The sequence below is a fragment of the Arvicanthis niloticus genome, chromosome 25 (genome assembly GCF_011762505.2).
Source record: "Arvicanthis niloticus isolate mArvNil1 chromosome 25, mArvNil1.pat.X, whole genome shotgun sequence".
Classification (NCBI taxonomy): Eukaryota; Metazoa; Chordata; class Mammalia; order Rodentia; family Muridae; genus Arvicanthis; species Arvicanthis niloticus.
The window spans coordinates 36,543,439-36,567,523 of NC_133433.1; the positions used below are offsets into that span (position 1 = coordinate 36,543,439).

The following is a 24,085-nucleotide window of genomic DNA, read 5'->3' on the forward strand; positions in this document are numbered from 1 at the left end:
CTCTTTCTCCACATTCTTGCCAACATGTGCTGTCACCTGAGGTTTGTGATCTTAAGCCAGTCTGCTTGGTGTATGGCAGAATTTCAGTGTCATTTTGATTTGCATTTCCCTGATCACTAAAGACTTTGAACATTTCTTTAGGTGCTACTCATCCATTTCAGATTCCTCTGTTGTGAAATCTCTATTTAGTTCTATACTTCATTTTTTGATTGGGTTGTTTGGTTTCTTGGTGGTTAGCTTCTTGAGTTCTTTATATATTTTGGATATTATCTTCTATCAGATGTGGAGTTGGTGAAGTTTTTTCCCAATTTATAGGTTGCTAATTTGTCCTATTGACAGTGTCCTTTGGATTACAGAAGCTTTTCAGTTTCATGAGGTCCCATTGCTCAATTCTTGATCTTACAGCCTGAGCCATTGGAGTTCTGTTTAGGAGATTTCCTCCTGTGCCAATGAGTTCAAGGATCTTTCCCACTTTCTCTTCTATTAGATTCAGTCTATCTGGTTTTCTGTTGAGGTCCTTGATCCACTTGGACTTGAGCTTTGTGCAAGGTGACAAATATGGGTATTTTTAAATTTTCTATATACATAAAGCCAGTTTGACCAGTAACATTTATTGAAGATGCTTTCTTTTTCCATTGTATATTTTTGGCTTCATTGTCAAAGATCAAGTGTGGATAATTGGTTTTATTTCTGAGTCTTCAATTCTATTCTATTGAGCAATTTGTCTGTCTCTGTATTAATGCAATGTAGTTTTGTTTTGTTTTGTTTTGTTTTGTTTTTTTATCACTTATTCCTCTGTAGTATAGCTTGAGGTCAAAGATGGAGATTCCCACAACAGTTCTTTTATTGTTAAGAACTATTTTCACTATTCTAGTTTTGTTTTGTTTGCCTTTCCAGATGAATTTGAGAATTGCTCTTTCCATGTCTTTGAAGAATTGTGTTGGGATTTTTGATGGGGATTGTATTGAATCTGTAGATTGCCTTTGGTAGGATGGCCATTTAGTATGTTAATTCTGCCAATTCATGAGACTAGGAGATCTCTCCATTTTCTGAGATCTTACATTTCTTTCTTGAGAGACTTGAAGTTATTATCACACAGATCTTTCCCTTGTTTGATTAGAGTTTTCCCAATATATTTTATATTATTTGTGGCTATTTTGAAGGGAATTGTTTCCTTAGTTTCTTTCTCAGTCAGTTTGTCATTTGTATAAAGGAAAGCTACTGATTTATTTGAATTAATTTTATATCTGGCCACTTTGCTGTAGTTGTTTATCAGCTGGAGAAGTTCTCTGGTAGAATTTTTGGTGTTGCTTATGTGTACTACCATATCATCTGCAAATAGTAATATCTTTATTTCTTCTTTGCCATTTTTTATCCTCTTTATCTCTTTTTGTTGTCTTACGGTTTTAGCTAGAACTTTGAGACTATGTTGAATAGATATAAGGAGAGTGGGCAGCCTTCTCTTGTCCCTGGTTTTAGAGGGATTGCTTCAAGTTTCTCTCCACTTAATATGATACTGGCTGTTGGTTTGCAGTAAATTTTTTTTATTGTATTTAAGTATGGGCCTTGAATTCCTGATCTCTCCAATGCTTTTAACGTGAAGGGGTGTTGTATTTTGTCACATGATTTTTCTGCATCTAAGGAGATGAGCATATGATTTTTTTTTGTCAAGTTTGTTTAAATAGTGGATTACATCAATGGATTTTTGTATATTGAACCAGCCTTGCATCCCTGGGATGAAGCCTACTTGACCATGGTGAATGATCATTTTGATGTATTCTTGGATTCCATTTGCAAGAATTTTATGTAGTATTTTTGCATAGAGATTCATAAGTAAAATTTGTCTGAAGTTCTTTTTTTTGGGGGGGGGGGAAGAGTTCCTTGGTGGTTTAGCTATCAGAGTAATTGTGGCTTCATAGAATAAATTAGGTAGTGTTCCTTCTGTTTCTATTTTATGGAATAGTTTGAGGAATATTGGTATTAGGTCTTATTTGAAGGTCTGGTAGAATTCTGCACTAAAGCCATCTGGCTCTGTTTTTTTGTTTCGATTCGTTTTTGTTTTTTGTTGGGAGGTTTTTAATGACTTCTATTTCTTTAGGAGTATGGGTCTGTTTAGATAGTTTTCCTGCTCTTGATTTAACTTTGGTATGTAGTATCCATCTAGAAAACCATCCATTTCATCTAGATTTTCCAGTTTTCTTGAGTATAGGCTTTTCTAGTAGGATATGATGATTTTTTGAATTTCCTCCATTTCTGTTGTTATGTCTCCCTTTTCATTTCTGATTTTGTTAATTTGGATACTGCCTTTGGGCCCTTTTGTTAGTTTGACTAGGGGTTTATCTATTTTGTAGATTCTATCGAAGAACCAGCTTCTGGTTTTGTGGATTCTTTGTATCATTCTCTTTGTTTATATTTGGTTGATGTCTGCCCTGAGTTTGACTGTTTCTTGCCGTCTACTCTTCTTGGGTCTATTCGGTTCTTTTTGTTCTAGAGCTCTCAGGTGTGCTGTTAAGTTCCTAGTGTGGGATCACTCCAGTTTCTTTATCAGGGCACTTGGTGCTACTTTAGCATTGCTGTCATTGTGTTCCTTAAGTTTGACTATGTTGTATCAACATTTTCATTGGATTCCAATTTTTTCTTTATTTCTCCCCTGACCAAATTATCATTTAGTAGAGTTGTTCAGTTTCCGTGTGTATTTGGGATTTCTGATGTTTTTGTTATTGAAGACCAGCCTTATTCAGTGGTGATCTGATAGGATGCATGGAATTATTTCAATTTTCTTGTATCAGTTGAGGCTTGCTTTATGACCAATATATGGTCAATTTTGGAGAAGGTACCATGAGGTGCTGAGAAGAAGGTATATTCTTTTCTTTTAGGGTGAAATGTTCTGTAGATATCTGTTAAGTAAGTTCATTTTGTTCATAACCTCTATTAGTTTCACTGTGTCTCTGTTTAGTTTCTGTTTCAGTGACCTGTCCATTAGTGATAGTGGGGTATTGCAGTCCACCACTATTATTGCATGAGGTGCAATGTGTGTTTTGAGCTTTAGTAAAGTTTCTTTTATGAATTGTGTGTCCTTGCATTTGTGGCAGAGATGTTCAGAATTGGGACTTCCTCTTGGTGGATTTTCCTTTGATAAATATGAAGTGTCCTTCCTCATCTCTCTTGATAAGTTTTGATTGAAAATCTATTTTTTTTTTTTTTTTTTTTTTTGGATGTTAGAATGGCAACTTCAGCTTGTTTCTTGGGACCATTTGGTTGGTAAACATTTTTTCCAGTATTTTACTTTGAGGTAGTGTTGGTCTTTATTATTTAGGTGTGTTTCTTGTATGCAGAAAAATGCTGGATTCTGTTTGTAAATCTAGTCTGTTATTTTATGTCTTTTTATAGGTGAGTTGAGTCCATTGATACTGAGAGATATTAAAGGCAGATTATCACAGTTCCTGTTATGATTGTTTTTGTAGGTGGCATTATGTGCATGTGGTTCTCTCCTTTTGGCTTTGTTGTGAGATGCTTAATATCTTCTTTTTTCTCTTTGGTGTAGGTACCCTCTTTGTGTTGTTGTTTTCCTTCTAGAATCCTCTGTTGGGCTGATACTGTTCAAACAGTATAGATGCTGTTTGAATTTGGTTTTGTCCTGAGATATTTTGGTTTCTCCATCTATGCTGACTGAGAGTTTTGCTGGGTACAGTATCCTAGGCTAGCATTTGTATTCTCTTAGAGTCTGCATGACCTCTGATCAGGCTCTTCTGGCTTTTAGTGTGTCTGTTGAGAAGTCTGGTCTACCTTTATACATTACTTGGCCCTTTTTCCTTGCAGCTTTTAATGTTCTTTCTTTGTTTTGTCCATTTAGTGTTTTGATTATTATGTGACAAGAGAATTTTTCTTCTAGTCCTATTTATTTGATGTTCTATAGGCTTATTGTACATTTATGGCCATCTGTTTCTTTAGGTTGAAGAAGTTTTCTTTGACGATTTTGTTGAAGATGTTTTCAGGTCCTTTGAGCTGGGAATCTTTTTTCTCCTCTATTCCAATTATTCTTAGTTTTGGTCTTTTCATTATGTTCTCAATTTCTTAGATGTTTTGAATTTTCTTTGACAGTTGTGTCAATGTCTTCTACCGTATCTTGTACATCTGAGATTCTCTCTTCTATCTCTTGTATTCTGTTAGTGATGCTTACATCTGTAATTCCTTATCTCTTTCCTAGGTTTTCTATTTCCAGGTTTGCCTCCATTTGTGTTTGCTTTATTTTTTTTCTACTTTTACTTTCATATTTGGGCTGATTTATTCAATTCTTTCACCTATTTGATAATGTTTTCCTATATTTCTTTAAAGAATTTGTTTGTTTCCTCTTTAAGGGCTTCTACCTGTTCACCTGTGTTTTCCTGTATTTCTTTCAGTGCGTTATTTATATCCTTCTTAAAGGACTCTATTAATCTTCATGAGCTAGGATTTTAGGTCAGCTTCCTGATTTGTTGGTGTTGGTGTATTCAGGGCTTTCTGTGGTGGGAGAACTGGTTTCTGATGATGCCCAAGTATATTGGCTTCTATTGCTTATGGTCTTGTGCTTGCCTCTTGCCATCTGGTTATCCCTGGTGTTTGCTGTTCTGGGTGACTCTGGAGCCTGCCTCTTTTGTCCCTGGGTTGCTTCAAGTCTCCTGACAGATCTCCTATGGGGCCTTCCTCCTGTGGGGTCTTCAGAGGGGCAGAAAAGCTGCTGATCTGTTGCCCTGGTTGCAGCAGATCTCCTGGGGGGCCTTCAGAGTGTTGGGTCTTCAGAGGAACAGTCAAGCTATTGTCCTGTGTGAAGCTGTTCTCCAGTGGGGCCTACTGTGGTTTCTATTTCCCTGTGTGTAGGCAAACTCCAGGGAGGCTTTCAGGCTGTGGTGTCAGTTGCTCCCAGTACAGCAGGTCTCCTGGAATGCCTCATGCTGTGATGTCATGTGGGGGAAGGGGTGCAGCAGGTCTCCTGGAATGCCTCAGGCTGTGGTGTCATGTGGGGGAAGGGAGGGACATGAGGCAGACTAGCTAGCAGTCTGCCCAGCAGAAAGCACTGGCTGGAAGTCCAGCACTAGTTTCTAAAGAATAATCTTAGTCTTTAGTCTATACTTCATAATATCCTCAAAATTTTAAATCCATAGCTTTAGACTTTTTGTAACTAGGATATATGATGCCCACTTTGTTTTCGGCATGATATAGAGTTTTTGAGGTCTCATTTCTGCTTTGATAAAACTTTTTTGCCCTTTGTAAGGAATAGGATTTCAAGCTCACTCCAGTGTTATATATACATATATGATATATATATCATATATCATATATATATATATATATATATATATATATATACACACACACACAAGTCTCTGTCTGTGTGTGTGCAGCTATGTGTATATGTGTGGGTGTGGGTGTGCAAGAGCACTAGAATAACTTTTGTGTTGCAACAATAAAGAAATCAACACTATCCTGGTTCCTAACTAAACACAGGCTGTAACTAAACACACTTTTTCCTGAGTTCTGGGTGTTTTCTGGTTTGTGCACTGATCAAAAGAAGTGGAGATGGCCAGAAACACAGAAGGACAGGGCTAACAATTTGGAATATTAATATGTACAATGTACCCGTCCAAGAAGAGATTTCTCTTTTTGTGCTTCCTACCTGCTGCCTAAAATAACCAAATTAAATTAACCATTTAGAATACAGATAATTCACTTGTCTTGTCTCTCCTAACTCTGAACTTTCTCAATAGTAACTGAACAGGCACACAGACACAATCTAGAAGCAGCAGCTGGATCTTGGAGAGAGAGAGGAGTACATATGTGCATGTATGTAAGTGTGAGTGTGTGTGCATGAGTGTAACGTGTTGGTATGTGTGTATGTGCCAATGTTTTAAAAAGCTTTAACTCTGGAATCACAAATCTATAACTTTGTGGTCTAGATTTTGGTATAGACAAGGCCTCAGCTGAGAGAGGCAGTGAGATATACCTAAGGCTACCTAAGAATGTGCAACAAGAAAATGAGAGTATGGCATTCCAAAATTGTTCTAAAAATATCATTGAACAGTTTTAATTGTTCAGAAGTTATGAATTTAGCAACATTTATTTTGGCAAGCAAATTATTGACATGTGATTTAAAACTATAAAAATTTCTACCAATTGAAATAGTTGATGTCTCCTTTGTTGTCATATATTTTTCTTCAAAATGTAAACAGCAATGTCAAAAACTACAAGAAAAAAAGTGGCATTAGTGTGAAGAAACACTCAACACTCTTAAATCTCTTGTCTTTCAGGAAAGGACGGTGACCATCAGAAGACAGACAGTAGGAGGATTCGGATTAAGCATAAAGGTAGTCACCCTTCTAGTTTGTCTTTTCAAAGGCTGCCCCATAAAGGCTGATGTCTTGTATACTTTGATGTTGGTGACTCATGACCAAAATAGAATGGCTCTGTGATGTGTAGAGTGGTTGTAATGTGGGATGTTCTTATGGAACCGGATATCCATTATTTTCTGATTTAAACATCATAGGAAAGGACTGGGGATTATAACTAGTGTAAAGTTCTCTCTTTTTCTTTACTTCTTTCTTTCTTTCTCTCTTTCTTTTTTCTTTCTTTCTTTCTTTCTTTCTTTCTCTCTCACTTCCTTCCTTCCTTCCTTCTTCCTTCTCTACCTTTACTCTTTCTTTCTTTCTTTCTTTCTCTCTCTCTTTCTTTCTTTCTTTCTTTCCTACCTCCCTCCCTCACTTCCTCTTTTTCTTCTTCCTTCTTCCCTCCCTCCCTTTCTTCTCCCTTCTGTCCATCCTTCCTTCCTTTTTTTCTTTTTAAGGATTTTTTATTTTATGTATGTGAGTACATGGTGCCTGTTTTCAGACACACCAGAAGAGGACATCGGATCCCATCATAGATGATTGTGAGCCACCATGTGGTTGCTGGGTCCTATGGAAGAGCAGTCAGTTCTCTTAACTGATGATGTGTTTTTTCCAGCATTTGGTAGCTTTCTTTATGTGGCTTCTCATAAAGATGAAATATGCTGGTGGCAAACAGCTTTTTCTTCTTCTCCATCATAGAAGATTGGTGGATAGAGTCCAGCAAGTCTCATATGGACAGTAACAGGAAACATGGGAAGCATGCATCTATCATATTTATCTTTTTGCTTGATTTTCACTTTGTTAAAAAGATTCCTAATTTTCACTTATCTATTCCAAGATTGATTATGATACTTAAGAGCTTTTTGATCTGTGTAGTGTTAAATGATAAAGATGTATCACACATGTAGTTATCATCATTAAAATGATTGATAAAATTGAGAGAATTTGATTATATGTGAATACTTAAGACTTAACCAAACAAATTTAATTCTTTTATGAACCTGACTTTCTGGACACCTAAATGAAGGCTGTTAACTTCTTCAGTTTTTCTTTATATACTGAATATGTCATCTTTGGTACATATTTAAAGACATTTTACACACAATTCCTCTTAGGAATTGGGTATTCAATGTCAGGAATAGGGTATTTTGAAGTTGTGACTATCACCTCTTGTCAATTTTGTCAAAATGGCTTAATACAACGACAATGTATAGTGATAGGAATTTCAAGGTTCAAAATATGAGTGTTGAAATATACTTGATATATACTTGCCATCATCTTAGGCAATGAACAGATGCAGAATAAATTATAGGATATGCAAATTAGGCTATGATAACATATTTTCCCCAAACAACTCCCTATTGTTTGCTTCAGTTATAATCAATGTTGCCTTCCTCGCATAGTCTCCAGATCACGATGTGTGCAAATGATTCTCAGGTCTTCTAGCTGTGGGCCCTACTCTGCAGTGTTTGGTTGCTGTTCTGGTTCCCACTGTGCATTCCATGTGCAGATATCTCCTCAGATTACCATTTTGCAGTCCATGTTTGAAATTCAATAGGAAACAATGCCACTAACATGCTATTGTCAGATTTTTTTTCCTAATATTTTATTCACCAGTGCACCTTAGACAGGATTGAAACTTTAAATACAGGATAAGTTGTGAGTCCTGAATTAGGACCATGACAGTTTATGACACTGCCTCTTTCTGCATTTGATGAAGGCTGTGGTAAATGGACCCAGAGCTCATTAGTAAAAAAACATTAAGTTTAAAAACTAAGTTGATTAGTGGTTTTGACAATCAACTTAGATAAAGTTATAGTTTTATTTTTACTTCCTCAATAATAAAAACAAAATAAATAGAAATTTAAAAAAATAAAATTGAGTGTTAATGATTTTTTAAAGTGATTTTCTGTGTCATATCTAATTCTATTTAGTGTTGCAAATGTCTCATGGGTGAATGTAGCTTAAAATCCTGTATTTATGTTGACGGGAGGCTTAGGGAGTTATTTACTCCAAACCTAGAGCAGCACCAGCTCCTTTGAGGGTTCCTTCAACCCCTGTGCTGAGCATGCACATGTCTCCTCTGCACAACACTTCACTTGTCCATGTGTGCACTTGGCCTTTAGCTTCCACATTCAAACTTCTTATACCGTAATGACAAGACAGGCTTTTTCTGGCAGTTACTCTAAGAATGCTTTTTTACTTTATCAAAACTTTGATTCATTATTCTACTTTTTTTCCATTTACATTTGAGCCAGTAACCAAGTGCTACTGTAGAGTTCTTGGTTTTGTGTTTTGTGCTGACAATTGGTTGATCTATGCTTTCACACACGGGAGTCTAATACTAATTAGGAAATACAGATGGTTCTGTTCCCATCATGCTTAGAATTTATTTATCCATTTGTGCTGGTAAAGAGTCTCTCTGACTACTTAGCATTCAGAATGTATGCCTGAAAGAGTGCCTGTTTGGCAGAAGAGAATAAATTAGTCAGAGAATTGATATGTATAAATATCTGATGCCTAGAATCCTGACTAACAACTGTCAAGATGTCTTGCATTCCTATAATGGACTTTGAAGAGAATGCCACTACTGACGTTATCAATCTTATTTGAAAAATACAAATTTTATAGTCAATTTTTATTAATTAGTAAATGCCAGCACAGTCGGCAAACTTCATGGAAATGCTACCTACATAAAAGAAACTCTACAAATTTATTTAAATTCTCTCTGGTGTTCATTGGATGCACTATTTATAGCTTGCTGTTTGGTTTTATATTTTCAGTTTGGCTAAAAGCCGAAATTTGAAGGGTTTAACTATATGATACATGACTCTCTCTTTCTAGGGAGGTGCAGAACATAACATTCCAGTTGTCATTTCCAAAATCTCCAAGGAGCAAAGAGGTAATGTACTTCTTCTCTGTAGTGGCCAATCCTCTATAAGACTTGTCCAGAGACAATTCAGTGATTGTTATGTGAATGGCTTCCCTGGATCCCCAGCCTCAGGCACAGAGAGGCTAAATCTGATTCCCCAGATCTCCTGGATTCCCCTACAGGACAGAAAGGGAAAAGTGGTAGACTCTAACAGTCCAAATGACCATAGATGAATTGAGAAGTTCACAACTTCAGAACTGTTCATTAAAGACTAAAAAATCAAGTCACGTTTCATGGAGCAATCTAGATATAATCTTCTCAATTTTAATTACTTCCCATGAGAGTTCATCTAAAACACATGATGAATATACAAATCGAGTTTTCATTGACAATCTGGAAAACAACATAGTATTTCCCAATAAGTTTGAAACTGACAGATTGAAAGACTTTATCCCAGGCATTTGCTCAGAGATATTATAAATGTATACAGAAAATTGATCACCCATTAATAAGAGTGATCAATTTTCAATAAATGTGCATACATACATTCATACATACACACATATGTGTTTACACAAATACACACACATATATGTCTTTGAGAATTGTGTACAACATGTTTTGATCATATTCATATTCCTTCCTCCTCCACTCTTCCCAGACAGTATCTCTTGAGAAGTTGATCATGCTCCAATGGAAAGCCACTCATCCAAGAATATTTGAGCAGCATAGATTGGCCTTGTTGCCAAAGAAAAGTAACAGAGTAGAGAGGGCACTGACCATGTTTTGATGACTATAAATTCAAAACTACTAGGACCAAAAGAAAATGTCTGCCTATTTCAGTAACTGAAAAGAAGTAAATCATATTAAATCGTGTTTCTATTCTTCACAGATCTTATAAAATGCTAACCATCTAAAAACTTCATAGTTTACAATTTTACCCTTAATTTAAGAAGAAATAGCTTTATTTATTTGAGAAATGCCAAGGTGTGTTTAATTGTTCTCATTTGCAGCGGAGCTGTCGGGACTGCTTTTCATTGGGGATGCAATTCTACAGGTACGCATTTCATTATCATCTATGTGGATGCAAAAAAAAAAAAAAAAAAAAAAAAAGCCAGTTTACAATACACTATGTGGAACTGAGTACTGCCTTTCATTTCAGATAAATGGAATTAATGTGAGGAAATGCAGACATGAGGAAGTGGTGAGTTTACTTTTTTCTAATGCTATCATTTCTCAACTTCAAATACAGGTTTGATGAATTGCTAAAACCATAGTTTTGTTAATTATGGAGGTATAAAATTACATAGCATCCTACTGATCTGTCAGAGGCCTTACAATCCATTTTGGCTCTTTGAAATACAATTAAAAGTACTGTCACAATGAAATGTATTTCAAGGTGAACTGTTTAAAGTTTCAGAATGCTTGAAAGTTTATTACAAAAGAACTGATTTCTGTAAATTTTTAATAGCATTAGAAGCAAATAGAAATGCACCTCTCTCTCTCTCTCTCTCTCTCTCTCTCTCTCTCTCTCTCTCTGTGTGTGTGTGTGTGTGTGTGTGTGTGTGTGTGTGTGTGTGTGTACAGGGGGATGTGAAGGAGAAGGAAGTGACAGAGAAAGAAGAAATTACCAAAAATTTCACTGTGGCATTTTCTTGAATGTTTTTAGATGTTCAGATCAGATATAAACATTCTAAGTCATACAGCTGGGACATAAAAGTTGAGTTTTAGCAACCATTATAAGTGACTAAACTGTAAATGTCTTCTTGTCCATACTTTAATGAAAAGGTTAAAGAGGATCTATTGCAGATAATGAAATGGCCTTACAAAACTGAATGAGTGTTAGACACTTTGGAAAATACTGGTAAAATTGACTAAATATCATGAAGAAGTTGCTGAATTGTGTACTAGCTCCCATTGGAAGAGATAAAGAAAAGCAAAATTTAAAATATACTCAAAGATCAAAAAGAAGTTATTTTGATGTATTTATACATTTAAAATCTCAGAAAGGAAGCTGCCAGTGTCTGTGTAAAATTTCCATTTCACACATCGTGCTGTTTGCAGAGAGCAGAGCATCATGGTCTGCCAGTGTTTGCCAATGACTTTGTAGTTAGAAAAGCATATTCAGGTTATTCTCTTGGTACTCTGTGTTGGAAATTCTGTACAATCCTTGGACTTCCTATGAATCTGTGCAGAGCAAGGCTATATATCAGGGGACAATTTGCAGCAGATGAGGGACCAGTACAATTCCTGAAGATCTCAGCCATACAAGCAAGGGAACTTTATTTTCAGTCTTGCAATTCATTATCCAGAAAGAAAAAAATAAAGTGTGTTCTCTTTTCAAACCACATGCTGTTAGTTGAAATCACACTTGCAGTTTGTTCTTCAAAGGCAGACAGTTTGCTTAAGCCAACTGTGCTAGAGCTATGATTAAATAGATAAGCATAACATGAAAGATTAATACTAATATCCTAATGTAGGATGGTATATATTCTGATCGTACGGAAAATTATTAAACATTACTAATTACACATGCTTATTAACAAAGACATAGAGAAGTTTAATTTTATTGGCTTTGAAATGTATGTACCATTTTTTTTTTTTTTTTTAGTGGTGGTGGTTTTGTTGGTGTTTTTTGTTGTTGTTGTTGCAGTTTGTTTTTGTTTTTAGAGACAGTCTCTCTGCATAGTCCTGGCTATCCTGAAACTCACCTTGTAGACCAGGATGTGCTTGAACCCACAGAGATTTACCTGCTTCTGCCTCCTGAATGCTGGGATTAAAGATGTACATAATAACATCTATCTGTAATAATGATTTTATTTACTTCTAATCTTTGTCTTTCAAAGGCAATTAGATATTTTCCTTTTGTTTTAATGCCTTTGTGATTGTATACTACCTCAGAGGAATTGAGATTTTTAATGCACGTTGAAGAACAAATGTATATGGGCCAAATGATATAAGTAATTATGGATTATTATACTCATATAAATATTATTTCCTGGAGTTCCAGTTTTTAAAATAAATAAATTGAACTGGTATGACAACATACTGGTTTGAAGAAGGATTTCTTCTGTTAGTCTCTGGTACCATTAGAAATAAGCCCCTCTTGAAATTCTGTAGTGGATTTGCTGGCAGACCTGTTTCTGTGTTTGAGTTGCAGGTAAGGTGCTGTCTAAAGGGATTCCTATACTGTTAACTGGGATCACTCAGTAGGGATTCTTTAGCTAAATGCCTTAAATGAGCTCATGGAAGCATCTCTGCTTCTTCTGATACCAGATTGGGCTTAAATAAGTCACTAAAAATCTTAGAACTAGTATGTGGTGCCAATTTGGGGAGTGTGAGATGATATGTACACTGGGCACTAAATTCCAAAAGCTGTGTACAGGTCCTGGGTAGACTGCTTGGTGCTGATGCAGACTCAGCTTAGTGAATTTACCATGTCTGTGTCTCTGTCATTCATCAGCAAGAATGAACTGATGATTATTGCCATGAGACCCAAATGATGCAACATGTGATTCTTCTAACCCACATCAGCACAGAGAAAACAATGTTTTCCACATCTTGGCTCTACACACGCATGCACAGACACACATGTATGATGTACGTGTGTATGTATGTATGTATGTATGTATGCATATGTATACTATTTCAATTGATTCAAGTCAGAAATCAATATGAACATTCACAGCCTTTTGAGGAATGAGGATGTCTTTTTCATCTTACCAGAACTTCCTTTCCGTTTCTGATGTCTCACTTTCTTCCTGTCTCCAGGGATTCATCTTTCTAGGGCCTCAAGGGAATGAAGAAAAGACAAACATACACAGACAGGAAAGCTGGGGTTGGGTGGGACCGGGCTCTCTAATGGACAAACTGCAGAACCCTGGAAGCTGAAGTGGAGTTTATAGTCCCAAAGCTGAGCAAGGAGTCAAATTTAATCAAGTTTAGTTTTGAAGAAACAGTTTTCAGGCTGTAAACATCTTGGAGAATAAAGCTATGGTAGGCATTTTCTGCACACACTGTCAAGATTCACATTCAGAGCAGAGAAAGCCTTTTCAATCCATTTGAGCCTAATCTGGGGAGGCCTTGATATTTAGGAGAGGCTGAGGACTTGTGACACTTGTTATGTCTGTTCACATGTCAATAGCACACTCATGACCTCACTTGATCTAGCCACTGGTGTGAACATGACTTTTCACTTTTATGTTTTGCCCCATACTACCAGAAGTCGCTAACTCTGTAGGTTTCTTTTTTTTCTTCAAAGAGAGTTGTATCTGTTGTCTTTGCTATGCGAAAATTATGCAGCTGGTCCAGGAATGGTGGCACACATATTTAATTCAAGTACTTAGAAGGCAGACAGAAGCAGGTGGATATTGTGTGTTCAAGGCCAGCCTGGTCTATGTAGCAATTTCCTTTCCAGCGTGGAAATTGTATCAAAGAGCAGCAAAAAAAAAAAAAAAAAAAAAAAAACAACAACAACAACAACAAAAAAAAAAAACCAGAAAACCGGAAAAACAAAACCAAACAAAGAAAAGAAACCAAAATTAGTCTGCCCACCTGACAATGAACTCTAGCCACATCAAACTCACTCACGGACACCTTTACATCCAGCTTTCCAAATATATCTGTTCTTAAGATCACAGAGCAGAACTCCATTGTGAGATACTGTATGAATAATAATACTGTCATGGAGTTCTTTGTGATTCTATTCTGAGAACAACTCTGTGTGACTCAAGCCTAATGTATACATGAACATTTTTTTCTAGTTTTGTTTTGTTTTGTAGAATTTGATAGTTAAGAAATATGGAAAGCATTGGAGAGAAGTATTGAGAAGATATGAAAATAGTGTTGACTTACAGTAATCTTCATAATGTAAGAGTGGGGTACTATTTATAACTATTAATTATGAATAGGAATACCCCCCAAATACCCAATAATTACCAAATATGCACTAGGAATCAATATCAGAAAAAAGCAAGTTGATTACAAGGATCCTAACTTTGTTTTATTTATTTTCTGTTTAATTTTTGTTTTAGTTTGTATGTATATGGGTATTTTGCCTGCATGCATTTCTCTTCTCTAGACCATTCTGTGCCTGATGCTGGCAGGAGCCAAAAAAAGCTGCCAGAACTGAGTTTATTTATAGTTGTGAGCTGCCATGTTGTAACTGGGAATCAAAGGTGGTCATTTGGAAGCTCAATCCATGCTTAAAAACTAAGTTATCTATCTGTCCCCCAAAATACTGATTTTAAAAAGAGAACCCAGTAATATAGCTAAGTCTTTCATACAGTGAGACTTTTAAAAGTAGTAAGTAATCATTATGCAGAGCCAAATGAATGGGGGAATAATTTTTTTCCAGAAGTTTAATTCTAAATAAGCATTCATGCCTTAAATTTTATGAATCTCAGAAAAAATGTATGCCTTCTCTTCTTTCTATATGATTCTTACAATTAGAAATTATTCTATAATTTGAAATTCAAATAATTTTATATTAGTTTAAAATTTGTGACATTTGGTAAAATTCTAAATAAAAAATTCATAATTCTTATGAAAACCAAATGAGAAGCAAAAATTTTATCACTTAAAATAACACATTTTAAACAGATATTTTGAAAACTAATACAAAATGCTAACTACAACCTTTTAGCTGTCTTAATATATGCTTTACCTAACTTAAAGTTTTGGGTGGAGATAAAGACAATGTGTTTCACTAGTTGATGATTATCAGAAAGCAATATTTCAGCATTTACATCAAACACTAGAGAATACAGTGCTTCTCTATGAGTTGACACCTGCAGGGGAGTGCAGCAGCAGCAAGGGCTGCATGTAAGGTATGATGTGGACAGACAGCTCACTTTAGACAACAGCAGACGAGGAGTACATTCCAGCATCATGCCTTAAGTGCTAACATTGTTCAAAATTTAGAAAATAATTTTGAGCAGCAAATGATTAATAGCTTCTTGAGAATTTGAGCCACGGTGGTCACTTTCATTTGAATTACATCCTGCCAAGGAAAGTCGTCTGTGAAATTATTTAATTTTAATTATTTTCAAATAGTTTGCGAAATGTTACTTGCCAAGACTAAAAGGTCACAATTGACGCCCCTGCAGTCTAAGTTTGCAAAAAACAAATATTTGAAATATACAAATTTTTTTTCATTATTATTTTTTTTACATAGACTTAATTGGTGTCTTTAGACATTTTCTTCTTTGAATTTATGTTTGTCAGCAATTATGTTGGGAATTCTCAGGTAACATGTTAATAGCCGACTCTTCTTTTTTGGCTGCTGATTTTCAACAAATTCTTATTTGTTTTATTTATTTATTTATTTATTTATTTTTAGCAAAAATGAACAATAAAACACAAATTCTCAGAATTTCAACTTCTTTAATATTGGGGTAAATCTAAGCCTGACAAACTACCGTGTGGGTGGGAATTGCCAATTTCTTGCATTATAATAATTTATTCTGTGACAATTTTATATATATACCCACATTTTGTTTTTTTCCTCTCATATTGCCATTGAAGCCTTCCCTCTTCTCCTCTTCCTGACAAGTCATCACCCACATGGTAGTAGTTTGTTTCTATGTTAGTGTGAATACTCACTCCCCCCCCCACACACACACACCAAACTTGAAAAGGAAAGGTTTTACTTGGCAACACTTATAGGCCTAAGTGGGAATTCAGGGCAGGGATTCAAGGCCAAACTGAAGCAGAGACTATGGAAAAACACTGCTTCCTGGCATATTTCCTGCAGTTTATCTAGATTAATTTTTTATACAAACCAGAACCACCTACCCACAATTGGCTGAGCTTTTCACCACCAATCATCAGTCAAGAAAATGTCCTCACCAACATGCTCCAGGACAGTCTGATGAAGAGAAGTTTTTGATTGATTTTTTAATCTTCTTGGATAACTCTGTTTTTTGTGGAGTTGACAAAACAAATGAGAATGTATGTTAAAATATTTTGGTATTGTACTATTTTCACTTTGTCTTCTACTGAGTTTAACCAGAGCTACCAGTGCTGATAAGAGTCGAAAACTATCCACTAGAGTATGAGTAACTCACCAAGTGGCTACATCCATGGAGAAAATGATTTCTCCTCATTGACCAGTTGGCTTTCCTGTCTGAGTGGGTACCCATGAGCCATTTTCCCACCTATGATGGAGTGTTTGCTATCATAGTCTTATGCAGGGACTACACAGAGTACCACAGATGTTGAGGGTTAAGTGCCTCAGCTCATAAGACAGGGGTTCAAACCCATCCTCACAATTATTCAGCTTTTACATTCATTCCACACCCTCTTTTGCAATGTTCATTTAGCCTTAGAGAAAGTGATATAGATATCTGCTTATTGGTGGGCATTAACAACTCACTTGTTCTCAGCACCTTAACTAGCTAGGGGTTTTAATATTAACTGCCATGCATTGCAATGAGACACTTCTTTGATCAAGATTGAGAACACTGTTAATCTGTAGTTGCAAACATAAGCATTTAAGAGACATGCTGACAGTATACCCATTTAGCAGAATAAATTTCTAAGTGAATTCACTCCTAGTGCCTATAACACCTTTCCATGGGTCTCTGACCAAGTACACAGTAATTGGCATTAACTACAAATCAGGGCTTTGATACAGTGGTTACTTCTGTGACAATTGTGTCATTGTTGAGCTAGGAAGCACTTCCTGCTTGACAAGTTGGTATCATAGCATGAAAATTTAAAATTCAGGAAGTAATTGCTGACTTTTTCCCCAGCTGTCTGTAAGCCTGTTTTAGTACTATGAAGTCTAGTCAGCATCCAGAGAGAAAGGCTTCCAGCTCAGTTCCCAAAAGATTTCTTTGGATTCTGGAGCCAAAATGTATAGTGTTTTAAGCAACAGATTCTTACCACACAGTTCTGTATGGTAACCAACAAAAATGGCTATAACCTAAGTAGGTTTCTTTTCAGGGAGTGGCTATTGGGCCTTCTTAAATACTTCTCCAGAGGTGTCTCATACTTTGCACTGGAATTTTATTAATAACCATTGTAAGAAATATCTGACCACCGTTGACAATAGACCACTCCAGACCATGCGGTTCCAAGGGGGAGGAGGTTTATTCAGGGGAAAGGGCAAAGGTGGGGAGAGAAGTAGAGGCCGGCCATGACCACGTGGAGAGAGAGGAAAGGGGAGGGGACAGAGAGGCAAGAGGGTAAGAGAGTAAGAGGGTGTAAGAGCAGGAGTAAGAGAGAGAGGAGGGAGCAAGCAGCCCCTTTTATAGTGGATCAGGCTACCTGGCGGTTGCCAGGTAACTGTGGGGAGAAGCATACCTGGCTGTTGCCAGGTAACTGTGGGGAGGAACATACCTGGCTGTTGCCAGATAACTGGGGAGGTGGAGTTTAGACGGAATACTAACAACCATAGTTTACAGGACCAGCATTATTCACTCAGGATATATGCTAATTCTGCTTAAAATCATTTTAAATGACTTATAAAGTAGTAGATTTTTATATGACTTGTTTATATATCTTTAGCTTTGTTACTCATCCTTACTTTGAACTCTGACTTGTCTTCCAGCCTTCAAACCCATTCTTGTTTAAAATTTGCCATCTCAAATTTTCTGTTTCTCTATTTTCATATGATACATGTTCTTCTACCCATACTCCCTTTAAACTCTTTGTCTACCCTCCTGCCATGGCATTTTTTTTTGTTTCTATATCTCTACAGACATAATAATTTAAATAAATAATCTGAAAATTTAAATCCTTGGCCTACTTTTAAGAAACTTTATGCCATATTTGAATTTCCAGACCTAGGTTACTTCACTCAATATAATTTTTCTAGCTACATATATTTTCTTGAAATATTTATAATTTTTGTTTTTTTACAACTTAAGCATACTATACATATACCATATTTTTAATATCTAATCATCTGTTCATGGATATCTAGGCTGACATCAATTCTTTCCTACTATGAAAAGCGCAGCAATGTACATGTATGTGCCAGTGACTCTCTAGAAACATTTAAAGTCATTTGTGCATAGGCTCTGGAGTGGCATAGCCATGTTATATGGTAGCTCTATTTTTAGCCCTTTGAGGAACCTTCACATTGTTTTCTCAATAGCTGCACTGTTTACATTCATACATGTATAAGAGTTACACATACATGCTCATCAACGGTACTAAATTTAACACAGTAAATCATAATTTTAAGTAGGAAGTATCTCTGTACTAAGATGATAATGCTTTGGATGAAAAGTATAGTATAGTATAGGCATGAAAGCTATAACACTAAACATTGGTGATCATGCCTATCCTTAGAAGTTTGTCTCTTTTTCTCTCCTCCTCCTCCTTCTTTGATTTTTTCATCTCTGTTTTCTTCTGTTTTTCCTTTTATATATCCACATCTTTGTGAACCAGTGTTTGAATGTTTAGAGATGAGAGTTGGTAGAACCAAAACAAAATTGAAAGGACATGTTTTAGGGAAAATACCTTTAAGACATCAGCATTCCTCAAACAATGCATTTTTATCTGTAAACAGTGCCTTTCATACTTCCTTGGTTGTCCCTGTGCAGTGCTCTGAAATACTTGGTGTGGTACAGATTCAGCAACAATGTCAAAACAGTCAGCAGTGTGGGCCAAAGTCGTCACTGACTAAGAAATAGAAGGCACTGGAGAGAAGTAATAAGTACTTCAAGTTGTACAGAAACACTGAAGACCAAGGGCATATTTTTTCTCACTTTAACTAGTTTTTTGAGAAGTTCATGTAGTATATTTTCATCATATTAACATCCACCTCAACTCCTCCAAGATACAATCCTTTTCTATCCAGAATACTTTGTATTCACTTCTTTTGTTTTTGAAAATTCAAGTAAAATTTTATTATAAGTTTAGCAGTATGTGGGCATATGCGGCCTCCAAGGGAAGATGTTATATCCACCAAGGGACACATCCTCAAAGAAAACTGACTTTCCTTTCCCAACATGCTATTGGCAATAGCTCCATGGGATTTCATGCTTACTTCCCACCTCCATGCTGGGACTATCTCTGGCTTGAGTTTGTATAAGTATTGTCTTAGTTCTTAGAACCACTCTGAGTTTGTATGTACAGTTGCTCTATTGTGTCCAACAAACACTTTCCTTTAGTTATATAAATATCTATATATTACAATATTTCCACCTTTCTTCTACAGGGATCCCTAACCTTTCGGATGAGAAGGTGTAATATCTATTTAGTAAAGAACATTTCCCTATCTCTAATTCTCTACATTTTGACCAGTTGTGGGTCTATATGTTAATCAAGAGTTGAACATCTATGAATGAGTGAAGATAGAGATAAACAGAAAGAGAAAGTAGCAGTTTTATCTGGTTTTAATAGAAAGGACCGAAGGGTAAAAGTCCCAAATGGACTTTGGCTGAGTTATCCACTTTTACATACTTAATCCTGTTTAGATAATCATGCCTACGCCTTCCTGCTGTTTCTCCTCTCAATGTCTTCTTGGATCAAAAAGCTGCCATCTCAGAGTTCTTGCTTTTGATTTCCCACCAACCTATATCCCTATGTCTCTCTAACTCTCCTTCATGAAGTTTGATTGACAGCTTCCACATTAAACTTCCTGTAACTCCAGCATCAGAGAATCCAATCTCTGAAGAAACATTTATTCAAATGTACACACTTTTTCAAAGATACATTTATATACACACAATTTAAAATATAAAAATAAATATCTGTTTAAAATGAAAAATAAATCAGATCACTATGCTTATCTTTCTCACAGGTAACTCATGAGCAGAAAAAAAAAAAACAAAACAAAAACAAAACAAAAACATGAATCCTTAAGACTATAGGAACTTCACCATTGACCTTAGCTAAAACAACCTTTTGGAACTCCCATCTAACCTTAGGCTCTTTTGAAAATTTTGCTCAATGATGTCTAGAATTGTAGACTCTGACATCATTCTGAAGTACTGAAGATAATTTAGAAAGAATTCTGACCACAATTTTCAAAATCAAAGATATGGGGGGAAATGGAAAGCAAACCCCTCACGATCTGTTAGAAATCCATGTATCAGTGGTCATCCATATAAAGATTGGAATGCCAATAGCTTTCCTGCATAATGGTTCCTATGGTATTTCCTATATTCTTTTGTTTTTCTTTTTTCAATGACATCTGAGATCCTAGAGCAGATTCTATGGAACTGTGCTGAAGATATGTTCATGGAGTTTCCCAGACATCCCAGCTATAAGCACTTCCTGTGATCCTCATTAGAAAGTTAGCTATCAAATTCAGGGATTTGTAAATGCACAATTGTAAGAACGCAATAAAAATTCAGAATTAATGAGATGTTTTAATATATTTCTTTTCCTAAAGGAAATTAGTCAATATGATATATCATTTTAAAGTGAAAAGTTAGGAGAAAATGAGGGATGATGTGGAGCAAGAGTTGCTGGTAATTTTATATAAAAACAATAATTCCATGAGTGGGTGCTATCCTGGAGCCTTCGAAGGCTGTGAGAAAAGTCATATCCAGCAATCATTTCTAGGGGCGATCTCAGAGTGCTTGAGACGGCAGGCTTGTTAAAAGCCAGAGTTGAGAATGGATGGTGAGTGGCAGGGTATGGAATAGAATTCAGTCCCTGAGGCACAGTAAAGGACATGAGTGAATTGTGTATTCAGCATCCAAAACACATCTTCTGCTCTGCTTGTGCCCTTTCTGTCCTCTCAGTAGAGCATCCAAAATTGCCTTTACCTTTTTTATTTCCATTAGGAGAGGACATTAGAAGACTTTTCTTGAGCAAAACTAATCTCAGAGAAATATCCACAAATAGTCCTTTGGGCTTTCCAACAGGTATTGATTTCTCAGTAAGAACAGGACTCTGGAGCTGAGCTGTCCATAAACTCTATATCCTGCACTCTAACAGTCAATCTTTGCTTCAGCCTCACTCTTAAATAATCCAAATACTTCAAATGTGATTAGTTCACATTTGAAGAAAACCAACCACATCAATGGCAGAGTCTGAAGCATATAGAGAAAAATAGGAGAAACAATTAAGTGACAATAATTTTATAAGTAAAATGATACCAGAATTTATATATATATATATATATATATATATATATATATATTGAATATATATATATATATATTGAATATATATATATATATATATATATATATATATATATATATTGAATATAGGGAGAAGCTTAAAGAGCATGTGGATATTAAATTTGACTGTGCAACTGAAAATAAGAGAGAATGTGGCAATATAAAACAAGTCAGGAATCCTCACATAATTAAAGAAGCACACTAAGCAGACTGCTTGAAAGAAGTTAAAAGTGAGCAAAATTGAGCAATGTTCATACAAGATCAATAAAATTAAAGAAGAAAAATCGTGAAGCAAAAGAATGAGTCATTATCAAAGACTGATGCAAGAAAAGTACATGGACTTGGCATGCATGTTGTCAAACACAAGCAGTACCAGATAAAGGGAAACTACAACAAAGCTTCTTATATCTCTGAGTTTCTTGGCAGACACATCACAACGAGGGTTTACTTCACCATTCTGTTCACCGGAAGAGCCAAGCATCTTTTGTGCTTTTTAAATATCCCTGCATCTATTGTGTTAATTGTGCAGACTTCACATTTATTCTTAAGAGTTTGTATATGTTATGTACAATTCAGAATCACAATTTGTACATTCATTTCCCCAGTCTGTGACTGAATCACAGCTCTTGTTGCTTCCTCTGAAGCTTAATGATTTTGATTGTTATGACATGCAATAATTTGACTATTTCTTTGTTTGGCCGTGATTATTTACTACTATGTTTATGCTAGGGTATTTAGTGGTTTTAACTTACTCCTTCATTTGTGCTCACTTTTGAGTTAAAGTTTGTATATGAGATGTACAGTAGGATAGACAGTATTGTTGGGCCAAAAGTTGGATTAAAAAGTTGATTATTTCCCATAAAATTCTCTTGAGAATTTTGTTGAAAGCAAAATATCATAATATGACTTTTTAAAATCTAGTCTTTGTTTTCTTTTATTTATCAGTTTGTATATGCAAATATCTTTTTGACTATTATAAATTTGAACTACTTTAGGCTCTTTCAGGACAAAATGGACAAACCTGTTTATTTGTACATCCAGTTTATGCAACTATATCTCCACATTTATCCATTACCTTATGTACCACTATTGCCTCTTTCCTTTACTTATCTATAACTTTCTAATCACATGACAACACCTGCCATTTATCTTAATTATTCTAGTCAAAGATTCATATCTTTACCTGATCAAATACAGTGCAAACATCAATCAAGTTAAACCATATTTTTAAGCCCAGTAGAAGGTTTCTGTTCAGTCCTTTTGTCCTTTGGACTTACAGACTTTGTTCATTCTCTATTCTTGCCTAGGATGATATTGCTAATAAAACAGTAACAAATAGACTCTCTTGTTAATTCTACATTTTATAGTTTGTCTCAGACTCAAGCATGTATATTTTAAATTTTCTTTTACAATTTTCGCACATCAATTCACTCTTTATGGATTCAATTAAGTTTAAAAATTGGCTAAATTTTTATCATTACCATATTAAACATAATAAATTTCTTGTTCTGAAATCTGTCTTACCTCTACTACACCCCCTTAGTGTTCTCTGTGAACCATAGACCACTTTGCTGTTTATAGTTAGAACTGACCATAATGCAGCATTATAGCAATTGTCGAAGAATCAAGAATTTCAGAATTGCCTCTTCTACTCAGCAGCACACATTTATAGTTGATCTTCCTTTAGAAATGTCCTTCCCGGGGCTGGAGAGATGGCTCAGTGGTTAAGAGAACCGACTGGTCTTCCAGAGGCCCTGAGTTCAATTCCCAGCAACGACATGGTGTCTCACAACCATCTGTAATGGGATCTGATATCCTCTTCTGGTGTGTCTGTAGACATCAACAACAGTGTACTCATATACATAAAATAAATAAATTTAAAAAAAAAAGAAATGTCCTTCCCTGCATTGGAAGTTTATATAAAAAGATTTCTGAGTAATGTTCTATGATAAAAATGAATTGTGTCTTTTATCACTATTAGTTTATTTAACTTGTTCAACTATTTACATTGTTTTTATACAGATTTGGTGATTATCCAGCTGAAATAGATTTTTCTATACAGCTTTTAAAATGTGGAAATGTAGTTTAAAATCAACATAATGTAGAATAGTTGCTAAATGATAGGTAGACTATGTTTAGCTTCATTAAAAATGCATTATTGTGATTCAAATAGTCCATACAATTTCAAGCTCCTCCCAATGGTGAATTTTGTTGTTGCAGTCATATTCTTGCCAGCATCTGGAGTTATCAGGTTTGTTGTTCTTTTCTTTTTCTCCCCTATATTGTTGTTTTTCATAGTTAGAATTAGAATTATATCCTGATACCTCATTTCTATTTTGAGTTATAAGACCTTAATTACAAAAGGTTTTCAGTATCTCTTAATATATTATTTTTCCAATTTATATTTTATTTGAGGATTTTTAAAACTTATATTTGTATACTGGAATTCCAGGATTCTTATTAATTTTTATTTCTACTAAAGTAAAGTTATCTCCACACAATATATTATGTTGAAAGTGTCCCCTCCCTCATCTCCTCTCAGGTCCTCCCCACCTTTCTACCCTTTTAACTCCATGCCTTCTCATTTTCTTTCTTAAGAAAATAAAAGAGGAAATAAAAAGACTAGGAAACAAGGACAAAAAGCAACAATGAACAAACAGACAAGATATGGATACAAAGAAAGAGCAACACACACACACACACAGAGAGAGAGAGAGAGAGAGAGAGAGAGAGAGAGAGAGAGAGAGAGAGAGAGAGAGAGAGAG

General features: G+C 35.5%; 1 protein-coding gene across 2 annotated transcripts in view; it reads left to right on the forward strand.

Moving 5' to 3' along the window:
- Sntg1 (syntrophin gamma 1) overlaps positions 1-24,085 on the forward strand; it is a 728,479-nt gene that overhangs the window by 450,935 nt on the left and 253,459 nt on the right. For both annotated transcript variants that reach the window (XM_076924411.1, XM_076924412.1), the window contains exons 5-8: positions 6,285-6,341; positions 9,204-9,261; positions 10,245-10,288; positions 10,394-10,435. In XM_076924411.1, the coding sequence (XP_076780526.1) occupies positions 6,285-6,341; positions 9,204-9,261; positions 10,245-10,288; positions 10,394-10,435 (201 nt within the window). The remainder of the gene's footprint in view (positions 1-6,284; positions 6,342-9,203; positions 9,262-10,244; positions 10,289-10,393; positions 10,436-24,085) is intronic.